The sequence below is a fragment of the Alligator sinensis genome, unplaced genomic scaffold (genome assembly GCF_000455745.1).
Source record: "Alligator sinensis unplaced genomic scaffold, ASM45574v1 scaffold292_1, whole genome shotgun sequence".
NCBI lineage: Eukaryota > Metazoa > Chordata > Crocodylia > Alligatoridae > Alligator > Alligator sinensis.
Window position 1 is genome coordinate 176,317 of NW_005842509.1, and position 16,087 is coordinate 192,403.

The window sequence follows — 16,087 nt, forward strand, 5'->3', positions numbered from 1 at the left end:
ATGGCAGTGGGAGTGCAGCTGGAGGCTGAGGGGTGCCTGGTAATTCCTTATAAGGGGACCCAAGTGAGGATTTTCTATACACTGGGGGACCTGCAGTGCTTCTGGTGCCGTGCCCTGGGGCACTCGCATCATGAGTGCCCCATGGGCCCATAGGGAGGGCATCTGCTCCTCCCACTAGAAAAAGGGGTGCCCCTACTACTGGTGCCCCACCCCCCTCAGGCCCCCCTGGGCCCAGGCATAGCTGGAGGCCTCTGATGTGGAGGACTCCTCTCCCCATTCCAAGACCACCATGGGGGGAAGGAGCAGCCCAGCCTCCAAGGGCTTCCCCAGCTGTACCTGACAGCCTACCCCCGGGAAAAATCAAACGGGTGATCCCCATGGAGGAGATTTTAAGGCTGCTAGATAGTCCTGAACAGGAGCCCAAGGGGGAAGCCCTTCTAGCTGGAGGCCTCTGATGTGGAGGACTCCTCTCCCCATTCCAAGACCACCATGGGGGGAAGGAGCAGCCCAGCCTCCAAGGGCTTCCCCAGCTGTACCTGACAGCCTACCCCCGGGAAAAATCAAACGGGTGATCCCCATGGAGGAGATTTTAAGGCTGCTAGATAGTCCTGAACAGGAGCCCAAGGGGGAAGCCCTTCATTCTGCTGACCAAGGCCTACCTCCTGAAACCAACTGGTGCTGAGGCTGAGGCCTGCCCAAAGGAAGGTGTAGTGGCAGAGTCTCCTCCTTCTGATCTAGGGGATACAGAGGCCCCGGGGATCTGAGGGAGGAGGTCACCTTTCCCAGGATCCCAAGGCAGACACCAGAGCCACCGTGGCGGGTCTTCTTCCTCCCCCTCCCAGGAAAACCTCACCTCCAGCCTGCACCATAGTGCCACAACAGAGGGGCTCATGGTGGGGTCACCTAATCAATGGGCTGATCTCATCGGGGACCCTGCACAGACCCCCCAGGGCTCAGCTCTACCCCACCATTTTGTGAAGGACCCCCACCCCTGTCCCAGGGGGCTGCAGATTTCTCCCAATCCCAACCAGAGTCTGGGGTCTTAGTGGACCAGGGGGTTCAGATGGAGCCTAAGGAGCCCTCTGAGCTCCAGGACCAGGAGGAGGATGCTCGAGAACCAGTAGGTTCCATGGAGCCTGCAGACCTCTCAGTCCCAGACGTCCCCAGGGATGAGCTACTGGCATTTCTTGACCGTGATTACACCCGCCGGTCCACCAGCAAGGTAGAGCTAACCTTGGACTGCTGGGGAGATTTTTGACAGCATCCTCACCACTGCAAGGGTGCTGATGGGGGAAGGCAAGGGACCCAAAAGCTGCAACGCCTGGATCTATAGGTGGGCCCACAGTTTCATAGATGCCCTCTATGCGTATGGGAGGATGCTATGCAAACTGGCGAGTCCCACACCAGGTGTTGCAATGGATGAGGCCCCTCCCCCCCCCCACCCCAAGCCATGAGGTCATTTAAGTTCACAACGCTCAATGTCCATGGCTGCAGGAAGGGTCTCTGGAGGTGCCAGGTGCTCTCCTTCCTTCAGGAAGGGGGGTATCCTATGGTATGCTTGCAGGAGACCCTGATGACTCCAGCCGATGAACTAAATCAGTGGTTGGAGTGCAAAGGCAGGGTCTCTTTTAGTCACCTGTCAGCCACCTCATCTGGGGTGGCCACCCTGTTTTCCCCAGGCCTGCAGCTGGAGTTTCTTCAGGATGTTGAGGTGGTGCTGGGCCACCTGCTGCACCTCTGGGTCCAGGTGCGGGGGCTGGTCCTGAACCTTCTGAACATGTATGCCTCTGCGAAGGACCCAGAGTTGGTGGATTTCTTCCACCAAGCGGCTGCATACATTGGCACCCTCAACCCTCACAAGTGCCTGGTCCTTGGCGGTGACTTTAACATCACCCTAGATATGGGAGATCAGTCGGGCAAGGAGCAGAACCAGGCCACCGTGAGCATCCTTAGGGAGATCCTGATGGACTACTCCCTGGTGGACATCTGGTGTGCCTGTCACACCACTGAACCCCCTGCCTACACTTATGTGTGGGTGAGAGAGGAGCAGGCATACTGCTCCTGGTTAGACTGTGTCTATATCTTTTTGCTGCACTTTGCCCAGGCCCACTCCTTTGGCATCCAGCTGACCCCTTTCAGGTATCACCACCTTGTCTAGGCCCAAGCCATGCTGGGGCCTGGGCATCTGGGGTCGGCCTACTGGCATTTCATTGCCAGCCTGTTGGAGGATGTGGGCTTCAGGGAGGCTTTCCGGGAGGTCTGGCTGGCCTGGCAGGAGCAATGGACAGCTTTCCCCTCGGCTCAGAGATGGTGGGATGTGGGGAAGGTGCACATTAGGCCTATGCGAGTTGGCAGTGATCTGATCTGGCTTTGGATCTAGCTGCTTCAGATGCCAGGGATCCAATCTAGAGCTCTGGACTGGGATCCTGCTTCGATCTGGCCAAAGAAGCTCCAAAACTTCAGAGTCGCCTTGGAGATCTGGCCATAGGGTATAATGGGGAATCAATAAAATATCTAACTTTGTTGTTTTATCTCTGATTTGGGTGCAACTTGCAGGGTTGGTAGCTCCTGCTGAGAGCATGAAGTCTGCCAAGTTTCAAGAAGATCAGTGCACGGATTTGGGGGGAACTGTACCCCAAATTCTTAAAAGCAAAACTCATGTCACGTCTATGTGTTACAACACCGGGGGGGGGGGGGCCAAAAACCCATGCTAGACCCTGCTGAGGCCATGAAGTCTGCCAGGTTTCAAGGAGATAAGTACTGGGGTTTGGGGGAAACTGCATCTCAAGCTGCAGACAAAAAACTTGTGACATGGGTGACACTGTGTGTTAAGGCACAGCAGGGTGAAAACTGCAGGGATAGTAGCCCCTGCTGCGGCCATGAAGCCTGCCAGCTGTTGAGGAGATTGGTGCAGGGGGGTTCTGGGGCCCTGCACCCCTAGCTGCTGACAGACAAAACTCGTGACATGGGTGCTTGTTCAACTGACTGTCTCTGTATTGATTATTTCCTCTCCTTAGTCTGTGGTTTTGTAGGTGTTAATTGATGGTAATTAACTGGTTACATTAGCCAGCAACTGTGTATTGAACTGGTCCCTGAGTGAATCATGATCGATTAGTAACTGCTAACACAGTAGCCTAGCTGCCAGGCCTGCAGTAGTGTCTTCCACACCCCAAGACTGAGACAATCAGTTGCACAAGCACCCATGTCACAAGTTTTGTCTGTCAGCAGCTAGAGGTGCAGGGTCCCAAAAGCCAGAAGCCCTGCATTTATCTCCTTGGCAGATGGCAGGTGTTGTGGCCGCAGCAGGGGCCACCATCCCGGCAGCTTTCACCCCACTCCGCCTTAACACACATAGTGTCACCCATGTCACAAGTTTTGCTTGTCCACAGCTTGAGGTGCAGTTCCCCCCAAACCCCAGCACCGATCTTCTTGAAGCTTGGCTGGCTTTGTGGCCTCAGACAGAGCCACCAGTCCTGCAGTTTTCACCCCCCTGTGATGTAACACATACACGTGACATCAGCTTTACTTTCAAGAATTTGGGGTGCAATTCCTCCTGAACCCCTGAACCAATCTTGATTGAACATGGCAGACTTTATGCTCTCAGCAGAGACTACAATTCCTGACAATTTCATCCAAATTGGACAAAAAAGAACAAAGTTATAGATATTTTATTGTTTCCCCCATTATACCCTATGGTCGGATCTTCGAGACTTTTCCGAAGTGCTTCAGAAGCTCCGAACCGCTTCAGAAAGCCTAATGAAGCTAGCTCTTCAATCCAGAAATGCTGGTTGGAACACCAAAGCTTCTCTGGATCTGAAGCTCTGTCCAAAGCCTCGCACAGCCCTAGTGCACATCCTATTTTTTTGCTGCGGCTACACTCGGAGGCACACCCTGCAGAGGGAGGCAGTCTGGGAGCAGCTCGAATGGGAAATGCTAGAGCTGGAGAGATGCCTGGCCACTGACCCAACCAACCCGTCCCTCTGCAGAGAGTATCGGGAGAGCTTCGTGCTCTGGATGACCACCGCGCCCGTGGTGCATTTGTCAGCTTGCGCATCCAGCGCCTTCGGGAAATGGACCACGACTCCCACTTCTTCTATGACCTGGAGAGGAGGTGGGGGGACAAGAAGTACATCACCTGCCTTCTGGTGGGTGACAGAACCCCTCTCACGGATCCAGGTGAGATGCACCAGAGCGAGGGCCTTCTATGAAGAGCTCTTCTTCCTGGATCTTACTGATGCTGAGGTCTGTCAGACCCTGTGGGAGGGACTCCTGCAGGTCAGCATGGGTGACTGGGACTGGTTGGAAGCTCCTCTCACTCTGGCTGAGTTTTTGGCCGCCCTCCGCCTGATGCCTAGCAACAAGGCTCTGGACATCGACTGGCTGACTGGAGTTCTATCGGGCTTTCTGGGACGTCCTCGGCCTGGACCTTGCTGTGGTCTGGGCCAAATCCAAGGGAAGTGGGGAGCTCTGAGGGCCATGCTGACCCTCCTGCCAAAGAAGGGAGATCCCCCGTGACCTAAGGAATTGGCGTCCCATGTCCCTCCTCTACACGGACTACAAGGTGGTAGCGAAAGTCACCTCGCTGTGCCTGCAGTCCGTGCTGACAGACATGATCCAGCCCAACCAGATGTACATGGTGCCCGGATGTTCCATCTTTGACAACCTGTACCTGGTTCGGGACCTCCTGGAGCTAGCACACTGGGAGGGCCTGTCTTTCACCCTCCTATCCCTGGACCAGGAGAAGGCGTTTGACAGAGTGGATCACGGGTACCTCACAGGCCTTTTGCTTTGGGACCCACTTCGTGCGGGCTCTCCAGGTGCTGTACGCCTCTGCAGAATGTTTGGTCAAGCTCAACTGAACCCTGACAGAGCCCAGCCATCCCATTCAGGAGAGGGGTGTGTCAAGGCTGCCCACTGTCAGGCCAGTTGTACGCTGTGGCACTGGAGCCCTTCCTCATTCTCCTACAGAAGCAGATGGCGGGGTTGATGCTCCAGGAGCCAGCAGTGCAGCTGGTCCTGTCAGTATATGCTGACAATATACTCCTCATGGTCCAGGACTCAGGCGACCTGGCATGGGTGGAGACCTGCCAGGCATTGTACTTGGCGGCCTCCTCTGCCCGGGTCAACTTCATCAAGATCTTTGGCCTGGCAGTGGGTGACGGGTGGCAGGTGGGCTCACTCCCACCTGCACTCCACAGGATCCACTGGAGTATGGCCTCACTGCTCTACTTGGGAGTCTACCTGTCCCCACCAGACCCCTCCCTGCTAGAGAACTGGCAACAGCTGGAGGCAAGGGTGGTGGAGAGGCTCCAGGGCGCTCCTGAGGTGTCTCTCCCTACGTGGGAGAGTGCTGTTGCTGAACTAGCTGGTCCTGTCCATGCTCTGGCACCGCTTACACACCTTGCTTGTGCCCCCTGAGGTCCTGGTGGAAATCCAGAGATGGGCACTGGAGTTTTTCTGGCTAAGATGGCACTGGGTCACTGCAGAAGTCCTGAGCCTCCCCTTGTGGGAGGGTGGGCAGGGCCTGGTTTGCCTGCGCAGCCAGGTCTTGGCATTCCGCCTTCAGGCCCTGCAGCAACTACTATACGGTGTTGGCAGCCACGAGGCATGGGGCCACCTGGAGAGCATTTTCCTCTGCCACTTCCGGGGGCTCCAATACAACTGGCACCTCCTCAGCCTACGGGGCTTCTCCCTGCAGGACCTGTGAGGGCTGCTAGATTTCTACCAGGACCTACTCTGAGCCTGGAGCCTGGTCTCCACCTCCAGATCCCCTGCTACAGTCACCCAGGGTGCCAACCTGCTCGTCAAACCCCTCCCTGGAACCCCCAGCTGGAGGTGCTGACGGCAGAGGTGCCCCAGTTGCGACAGAGGTTGATCCTGGCTGGTGTCACCTGTATTGGAGACCTCCTGGACTACAATAGTCAGGAGTGGATGGACCCTGCTGCGCTGGCCCAGCACATGGGTCTACCCATGACACATGCAACCTGCCATCTGGTCCAGGAGGTGAAATCTGTCCTACCTCTTTATGCCCTTGCCTTTGATGACCAGGACCTGCATGGTGGCAGTCCCCTCCCCCTGCCCCCCATGTCCTCCAGTCCACCAGAATTTGTTGTGGGGACGGCACCTCGCCCAGCTTCAGGGCGCTCCCTGGTCCACCACCTAAGCCAGCTGGAGGACACCAGACAGGTCCGCTTTTCCACCATCCATCGCCATCACCTCTACATGCTTGTGCACTGCACTGTCCATCATGCCACCCTCACATCCCACCCAGACACCAAGTGGCGGGACCTGCTCGGTGAGGGCATATCTGGGGCACCCCAGTGGCTGAGTCTGTACTCCACTCTCATTCCACGAGCCACTGGGGGCCTCAGCTGGTGGCTTCTCCATGGAGCTGTCACCACAAGCATGTATGTGGCAAGCCTCACAGACACCCCAGTCTCCTGCTTCTTGTGCAGGCAGAGGGAGACCCTGGTGCACATGACCCTCGAGTGCGCCAGGCTGCAGCCCCTCCACCTCCACCTCCAGAGCCTCCTGGTGGTTGAATTTCACCCCTCACTTTTTTGGTTTTGGTCACCCCATCCATGGCCCCACCAAGTCCCGGGACCTCCCAGTCAACCTCCTCCTGGCTTTGGCCAAGTGGGCCCTGTATTTGATCAGGAAGGAGGCTCTGGCCGGGAAGGTGCCCGGAGACTGCGGGGCTGCTTTCCTCTCACTTGTCCATGCACGTTTCTGGGTGAAGCACCAGTTGACGGCATCCATCAGCTCCTTGGATGTCTTTTGAGGACCGGTGGGTGTGGCCTGTGGGGCTCTGCTCGGTGTCCCCCTCAGGAGCACTTCTTTTCACGGTTTGACTGATATGACACCCCTATCCTTTTTTTTGTTGTTGCCTTTTTTGTCCCAAGAATTCTGTTGCATCTTTCACCCATTAGCCCCACACAGCAGGGGCTATTAGTTAGCCAGGTGGGCCTTAGAGCCCATGCTACTTGAAGGATACAAATAGACAGAAGCTTCTGGGGCCTGGCCACTTGGTACCTGGGGACACTACCCCTTGTGCCAGCTGGACTGCTGCAGTGGCATCCCAAACCCATTTTTAAAAATACACACACACCCTAGAGAGAGACAGCAATCAGTTGGGTAATGCTTTATTGGTATATTTACAATGTTAGAGCAATGTGGAAGCCTACCAGTGTCTCTATCATCATGATAAAATAAATTCTAAATACCTATATGTGTTGATGCGTACTTTTGGTTTTCTTTGCACATGATGGGTGTGTGATGGGGGGATGTAGTGTTTGCAGGAAGGGGTGTGGAGTAAGAGGTGTGTGTGGCGATTGCTGGGGGGACTGTGCTGGAGGGCCACATCCCCCCTGCCCAGGATCCCAGCTTCCCCCTGCAGGGCCATAGCCCCCCCCGCCCAGGGCCCATAACTTACCTTTAGCAGTAGCAGCAGGGTGCTCTGAGCCATAGTGGCAGAACCTGGCGCGGCACGGGTGGACTGCGTGTCGGACCCAGCCAGGTCCTGTTGGCCCTGGGGATCGTCTGCGGCCAGGCCAGGCCCTTGGTGGCAGGACCTGGCATGGCACATGGGGACCTCAGGCCAGACCCAGCTGGGTCCTGGGACCTCTCTGCTGCCCAGCAGGGCCAGGACCTTGGTGGCAGGACCTGCCACCCTTGGGGCACCTCCAGGGGAGGTGGCAGCTGCTGTAGCTAGAGTGGAGTGCAGAGCAGAGCCCAGATTCTCCCCACCCTGCCCCATCCCCTCCCCAACAGGCAGCACTGCTGGAGCAGAGCCCATGGAGGGGAGCATGCGGGCTGCCCGCTGCAGGCTTTGGGTTCCTCACCCTGCTGCCCTCCTCCCAGGGGCTCTGTGGCCCAGTGAGCAGGACCTGGTGTGGGAGGGAGCTAGCAATATGCCACCATGGATGCCAAACTGAGTTACTCCCTCCTTATCCGGCAGCAGCATGAGTGGGCACAACTCCATGCCCCCATCACTACCATGCCTCACCTTGGCAGTCATGGTAGTGCAGCACTCCCTCTCACAATGGGCCCCACCTGCTGGGCCACAAAGGCAGCTCCTGCCTGGAGCTGGTCCAGCCCAGCTGCACCTTTGCAGTCCACTGTCGGCACAGAAATCTCATGGGGCACGTTTATCACAACCCCATCCACTGATGTTACAACCCCATTTGAGGTTGTAACCAAGTTTGGAAACCACTGTTCTAGACAGCTTAATGAAAACCCCTGCTCCCCAGGCAACAGCAGTATAAAAAAAATCAAAGCCAAATTGGATCAATAGGCTAGAAAAATAACACTGAAAACGCTATTAAAGGAAGACTACATCTTAATCTGGAAAAAAGCATTCAGCATAAGTGTAGAAGGGTAGAAAATGTCCATCCAGCTGCATATTAGCATCAACCCCCCAAAACCAAACCCCCAAACATTGTATTATGAGCATTTTTTCTGCTGCTTAGTAGAATCTCATTTACTGGAACCATTGACATCACAACCTGAAACCACATTCTGTATACAAATTCTTCTCCACTGGCTATCACAACCAAGTCCATGTGTGTGCATGTTCACTGTGCAGCTAAGTGTTATGCAACAGCTGGTGACTACTGAGCATGTGTGATCATGGTATCCACATGGGCTTTTTTCTTTTCTCTCTTTACTTTGCTGCTGCTTATTAGAATCACCAGTTAATAGACTCAAAAGCATTCTGTCCACTGTAATTCTAATAGGAGGCAGTCCCTGTACCAGAAATGGAGGGCTTTCAGAGATGGTCAGTAAACATGTTTAGAGAGAAAGAGACATGGAAAACAACTGAGTCAAAAACTGATTTTTAAAGAAGATGAATAAGAGAACACAGAGGTATATAATTTAACAAAGAAGGTAAATCAGTTGTTCCTATTTACACTTCTGCAGTACGCAAGAAGAAAGGAACTATCATGGAAACCTAAATTTAATTTAACTGGCTGCACATTCATTTAGATAAACAGAAATATTATTTTTAATGCACAGTAGTGCTTAGTTAACAAGAAAAACTCACTGGTCTATGATATCTCTAAGATCATAGATATAGTGATAGCTTCAAGAAAAGGAAAGGAATTGACCGGAAGGAAATCTGCAGCTAAATTGCATGGGACTAATAATGCATATTTTAGATGAGATAGAAGCCCTCATATGAAAACCTAAACCTTTCCCCCTTGCAGATTTGCCCAGAATTGCCCACTCATGGAATTTTTGCCCCTTTCTCCATGGCAAGTGATAGTGACCATTGACAGAGAAAGGGCACTTGATGGAGTCAGCCATCAGCCTGCTCCATTACTGTATTTCTTTACCACCCCTCCAGAGCTGAATCTGTCTACTTCCCTGCCCGTTACACTTTATACCAATATTTTACATCATCTCCAAGCCCCATCCTAGCATTGCTGGCCTACCATTTCTCGGATACTAGCCTTATCTCTCAGTATAGAGCTGCTTGAATGACTACTCTTTTCTAGCAGCCAGGAAATTCTTTTGGTCCTGCCAATCTATTAGGTGTTAAAACACTAGCTCATCATGATGGGACTAAGAGCTAAAGCAAATCCTATTTGTCCTTGTCTACTGACACACAGTGAAGTTTTCTCCCATACCCCATCCATTTTTTAAAAGGAATTTAAATTAATCTTGCAGTTTAAAAACTCTGGGTCCAGACATATATAGTGCTTATAGTGCTTTAAATAACTTTCAAGTTGCTATAAAAATTGAGTCGACAGATGGCAGATAGTGTTATAGTGCTACAAATCAGACCATATCAGAAATGACCCTGGATAACTCTGTAGTCCCTCACAGTGATACTTTAGCTGGGAGGCAGTGTGAAGTGCTACAAACTGCATTTGAAGAGCTTTATATGTATAATTAGCCAATTGCCTGTCAAGAATGACGGGGGGTCAGGGGTGCTGGGATGGAGTACCGCCACCTAATGCCCCATGCTGCCGCTGTTCTGTCTCTTGCAGGGAGTGGGGTGGGGGAGCTCCCCCAACCTCTGTCTGGTCCTCGGCATGGCTTTGGAATCATGGTGGTGCTTGCCCACAGTTGGAGCACTCTAGTTGGCCGTTTCCATCAGCCAATCAGAGTGCGAATAAAGCATTATGGACAGACAGACAGACTTAGGCTTTTATAATATTAGAATGATTCCCTCTGCCTACAGATAGCAAAGCACATCCCTGTACAAGGATGGATAGACAGAACACCTTTGGAACTCATGTAAGCAGGCTAAATTCCAGTGAAAACCAGCAACAGGAGCACCATACATTGGCTTATTATAGGTTCTAGACATTCCTGACTTAAAAATAACCAAATGTACAATCTCAAAACTGGATATACACAATCTTTTCCTTCTGGATTTAAACTGATTTGAGTCAGGTAAGATTTGGGACCCAAAGCCTTGACTGACAGCACAAATACTAAGACAGAATTTAGAAAAAAAAGTGTGTGTGTGTGTGTGGGGTGGGGGGGGGAGTAGGGGAAGAGAGTGAGAAGGAGAGGGAGCATGTCTTTTGTCTCCTCTGTGAGGGCTATGCTGAGTATATGCTTAAATATCTAAGCTAAAATTCCTCTGAGGATTTCACTTGTATCTGAGTAATGGGATCTAAAGTTATCAACATTTTTCATTGTAATTTTTGCTAAATAACTATTCACACTAAATTGTCTTAACGAACCCTGATATGTTATGGAAACATCTGTTATTCCTTATATGAGGACCTGAGCAGTTACATGAATCAGTTGCCTTTCTCTCTCTGTCTGTAACCATTGCTCCAAATCAGTCTTTTTTGACAGAAAGAAAAGAACTCTCTCTCAAACTGGTGGAGGAATTAGAGTGCTTCCTTTTTTAGGCCAGCACTCTTAGACTTGTTTGCAAAGTTACTGGTACCCAGTTATACGATATGTTGAGAGTCTTCAGCTCCAGCTGAATTGGAGCTTTACAACTGGGGGTTTACAATTGGCCCTCAGGTTTGCATAAATGAGTGAGATAAATATAAGCAGACCTTGCATTTTTGCAAAATTTTATTTGTGTAACATGCTTGACAAATATTACAACAACAACTATCAAGTTATGCCAAAATGATTAAATAACCTTTAAGCTTTCATACCTCAAGTACTTTTAATGATTTTTTAAAGTAACAGCTGCTTTCATATCATTTTCACATAAAAATACACAGTATTTTGAGATATCTTAGGAAAAATTATTTTTAAGACAATATTTTATGGTTGACATAAAAATTTTGTTGAGGCTAGTAAAAGGGCCTCTTCCCTCCTCCCCCCCCTTTAACATTTTAGTATTTGAAGTGCCAAGAGTGAATGTAAACATTTCAGATTTCATTAACGTGCAGCCAATTTCCTGCCACACTTGTTTTGCAAAGCATTTGAATCGTGACTGGCTAAAAGACTTTTATTCTAAGTACATGGGACTGGTTTTCTTTCCAAGGATGGTAAGAAGTTAGCAATAAATGATTACTTTCAATCCTTGCTGATTCAGGAACCAATCTTGTAAAAGGATTTTGCCAAATTACTTCCATCCAAATTTAATGGCAGACTGTTCACGTACATATGAACAATTCACATGGAAAAAAGGTTACATGATGAGACCCCCTGTTTGTTTGCTTTTAGTTTCAGCAAAGAGCAGAAAACTATTATAGGTCTCAAGTCGCACAAGTCACTTGAAATTAGAGATTTGTGGCATGTCATACTTTCTGACATTGGTGGGTTAATAGCATGACTGAACTTATTGTAATAAAATTTCATTGCTTCCCAGCATCAGGTGGAAGAAGAACTGTAGTATATATGAAGTACAGAAAGGGAATCTTGTTTCTGCCAGACTCGCTGTGACTGAGTGTCACTGGGCATGTCTACATGAGATACTACTGTGCAGTAGTGTTGGGGGGACTAACCATGATGCAATGCTACTGAGCAGTAGTAACAAGCTACTGTGCAAGTACTTTGTTGCTACTGCGCAGTAGCATCAGAAAAAAGTGTGGGGACGCTAGTGTACTGTAACATCAGTTACTATGAAGTCATTTAGTACTTGGTTATGCAGCAGCCCAGGAAAGCAGGTCCACCCAAGAAAAGCGGTGAGCTTGATTTCTTGCCCCCCACCCGAGCCTACCTGCCTGAGCTGTGTGGGGGCCTGGTGCTTTCCTCTGCGCCTGCAGTGCCCCCCAGCACCACCCGAGCCACGTGCCTGCAGGCGGATGCCAAATGGGGGGAGGCCACAGCTCTGCAGAGGGAAGCACCAGCCCCAACCGCAGCCCAGGGACCGCTCCAGCCACCAGCAGCTCGCCCTCCCCTCCCCGCTGGCGTGGCAGGTAAGTCAGAGGGGTGTGTGCATAACATAGGGGTTTAATCAACCCTAAATTGAAGCGGTGTTTTTTAAAACCCACCACTTCAATTTAGGGCCCCCGTTTTGTCTACACATGTCCTAGTAAACTAAATGTGCAATAACTATGGTGCATTAATGAATATGTAGACAAGCCTAGTATGTTTTTTTATGTGAAGTATGTTACTGTGAATTCCAGAGTTTAGGTAAAGTTCTGGACAAAGTCTTACAGACTCAACTCCTCTGTTAGCCCATTAAAAGGCAGCTTTCCCACACAGTACTGTCCTGCCCTTGTACCTTAGTCTTCACATATGAAAGAATGAAAGCAACTTTTATCCTTATAGATCAGTCTCCTTGACTTGTTTGGTCCTCAGCCTCTACTACAGTCATACCATCCACTGGACAGCACATAGCTGCAATATGTTTTGTGACGTGAACACCTGTGCTGTATGAACTGGAGAGGCGTCACCATCATTCATTTTACTACTGAACAACTATTAGAAGATGAAAGGCCAATCTCATTCTCACAATAACAAAATTACCTAATGATCTTTAATCACTTCCAGCATGGGCCAGATTCAAAGCAGTAATATTATGAAAGGCCATTATCCCACTGTCATTTTTTAAAGCCCAGTAGTTGCAATGGGCTCTTTTTTAAACCAGCTGCTGAATGCTATGGGCATTCTTTTGGATTTTACATGCCATCACACACAACCTGCCATATTAATTTCAACCCATCCATCTAGTCCTACCCATAATAAGGTAGGATCTCCTGAGGGCCCTTCCAACCCTAATTTTCTAGGATTCTATTATTAAGATATAAGCAACTTTTAAATATGGAGATAACAACTTTTCACAGGCAGGGCCAAGATACCAGTTCCTATACTTGTTTTGCATTTAGCCTGATCTCCTTTCTAGAATGTTCAAGCTGTTCAGAGCACCTTGGTGCTACACTCCATTTCTCTTTCCATCTGTAATGTTAGATTTAATTAGACTGCATTACAGTACAGTGAATAAGAAGCTTGTACTGTACTGGCTTGAAAAGAATGAAAAGATAGACTTGAAGGATTTGGAATAATACCTTGCTTCAATTAACCGGCTAAATATGGTACTATTAAATGTGCCATATTAATTCAGAGGAAATATCATTGGCGCTTCCTTTTACCAAGTGCTCACTGGGATATATTTTCAATGATGAAATCCTAGTCTAAACATTGTTTAAACTGTAAACATTTTAAAAGAAACATTTCTTTGAAAAGACATTGTTCTTTTAATAATAAGTTCAGTATAATGTATAGTATATACAGAAACTCCTACTTGATACATACATGGAATGCATTCACTTCTGTGTGTTCACAAATATTTTAATGATGAAATGGTAGTCTTTGATCTGCTTCTGGCAGATAATGGTACCAAAATGTCTTTGTTTCCCATTTATCTTTGTCACAGATTTTTCCAAGAAGAACTAAAAGAAAAATTGAAGAGTTTGTGCTTCTTTGCTGAACAGTTACTTACTGGGCTTCTTAGTCATCAATATAATGTTGCTAGTGTGTTCATACAGCATTAAATCCCTATGCTAATCATGTGTTCCTTGGAGTAGGTAAGTCAATAACTATAGGTGGATTGAGTGGCTGGTAATTCACAGTGCACACTGATGCATTCACATAGGTAGTAGTTCCATCAGCCATTACTCCATAACCTACAAAGATAGCAAGTTTTAGTTACTATTATTAATCATGTATATAATACCATAAGAGTGAGTGGCCCTGGACAGTAATGTATCTGTATTCTGAAGGACTTACCAGAGCCAAATCCTCTTCTACCTAGTACAAGTGATGCTTATAGAGTAGTAGCAATACCTATATAACCGGAGCAAATTTGTATAGCTTTCTAGTTTGGCAGGCAGGCAGGTGGAACACATCAGAGTATATACACAAAAGAGTACAACTCCCTAAATTTGAACAGTGCACACAACTTTGATATATCTCTTTGACAAGCAACGTTTAGAATATAGTCTCTCCAATTTTGGAATGGGGTGGGGAGTGGGAGCATTGAAACAACTGATTTTTTTCAGGCATTGAAACAACTGATTTTTTTGTGTGTCTGAAACTGCATACAGATTTCTGGAAACTTTCACCCTTTGGGACTGATTGTTTCCAGGTAATATTTCTAAGGAAACATTTTAGAGATGCTGAGCAAAATCCTATGAATTATTTTCAGAGTTAGAGGACTGGGAAGATATTTTCCCACTACAAAATATAAGAAAAAAATTAAAAAGGAAAAAAAAAAACCCCCTTTAGCTAGGCAACAGAAAGCCCAGTGGAAGTTTGTAAGCTGACACTTGACAGGGAGACTGCCATACTTTATTTCAATCTGTAGAAAAAAAGAATTCTGATTTAAAGAAGATAGTAATTTTTGAAGTAATTATTTAAAGGAGCTCAATTCAATTCTGTTTCCACTGAAGCTAATAGTGAAAGTCTCAGCTCCCTTTATTGATATCTTGATTGGTTTAATTATCTCTATTAACATAAATTAGAGGTGTCCTGGACATATATGCACCTAAGATTCTGACTGACCTCCAACACACTTCAGAGGATTCAGGTCATATTGATATGCCACTGGTTCAAGAACCTTTAAACTACAAAACAGGCAACAGATTCCACCCCCTCCCCGCCCTCCACACACACTTTCCCCCAACCTTTTTATAAAAGACCTGCAAAACATAATAACACAAGTTATTTGCCTACTGGACCCCAAATTCTGCCTGGTCCTGATCATAGAGATTTTTCCCAAATGATTTGCTTTTTACCACAGAACAAGTATGTCATAAAAATACCAATAAACAGAGATTTAACGAAGCAGAGTTAACACTGCTTTTGGAACTTCAGAATTTTCTCTCCTTGTCTATATGGTTTTAACACACTTTTAACTTTTTATGGATGGTTATAATGTTGCAATATTCCATTCCTGCCAACCCTATCTTGGAGATGCCTGAATCATCACCCCACTGGAGCACTGGCTAAAACAAAAAGCAGAATTTTAGATGACATAACTGTAAGAGCATGATGACTAGTGAAAACAACAAGTATATGGCTGTAGGTGTGGCATTTTTGGCAGTAGCAGTGGCAGAGAGGATGGAATGGAGAAGCAGCGAGTTTTCTATTCCTCCTGGATATTTAGTAAATGACTGCTACAGATGTAGCTGTGCTTAGCCAGGGAAGGATATCATCTGTTCATACCATGCATTTGCTTTGCAAAGAGCAGCTTCATTTGCATAGGCTGTCTATGATAACTTGGGAATTCTTCTTGGAGGTTTCAACATCCTACTGGAAAACAGGCTGCACAGTTTCCTATTTGTTTTTACTAAGTTATGAGTGCTTACAAGAAGAACACTTTGTCTCTTTACTCAGATGCTTGCTGTACCAGCACTGTTTGTTCAAACAATTTACCATGCAGTGAGAATAAGTCCTCTTTTCCCAGCAGAGCTAAAGTCAGACCAGGTAAAAGCAGATGCATCTCTGTTTACCTGACCAGTGCTTGTACCAGCTGACTTACACCACATGTAAGAGTACTTGGTCTATAATATCTTGAAGAGAGTATGTCAATCTAAACATTAATTCTGTCTGCAACCTGTCCACTTGCTGCATTTAAGTAATTTCTAAGACTGCAGTTTTCATCCATTAGTCACCTGGCTGGGGTCATCTGACCTCGGTCCTCTTTCCTGCCAGGGGCAGG

At 48.3% G+C, this 16,087-nt stretch overlaps 1 protein-coding gene across 9 annotated transcripts in view; it reads right to left on the reverse strand.

Moving 5' to 3' along the window:
- Nucleotides 1–11,032: 11,032 nt before the first annotated feature.
- Nucleotides 11,033–16,087, reverse strand: part of MPPED1 (metallophosphoesterase domain containing 1) — an 81,607-nt gene continuing 76,552 nt past the window's right edge. For 8 of the 9 annotated variants that reach the window (XM_006031523.3, XM_006031521.3, XM_014523620.2 and 5 more), the window contains exon 7: nt 11,033–14,051. In XM_006031523.3, coding sequence (XP_006031585.1) covers nt 13,933–14,051 — 119 coding nt within the window. In that variant the 3' untranslated portion in view covers nt 11,033–13,932. The remainder of the gene's footprint in view (nt 14,052–16,087) is intronic. The other variant, XM_025213194.1, reaches the window with a different exon arrangement.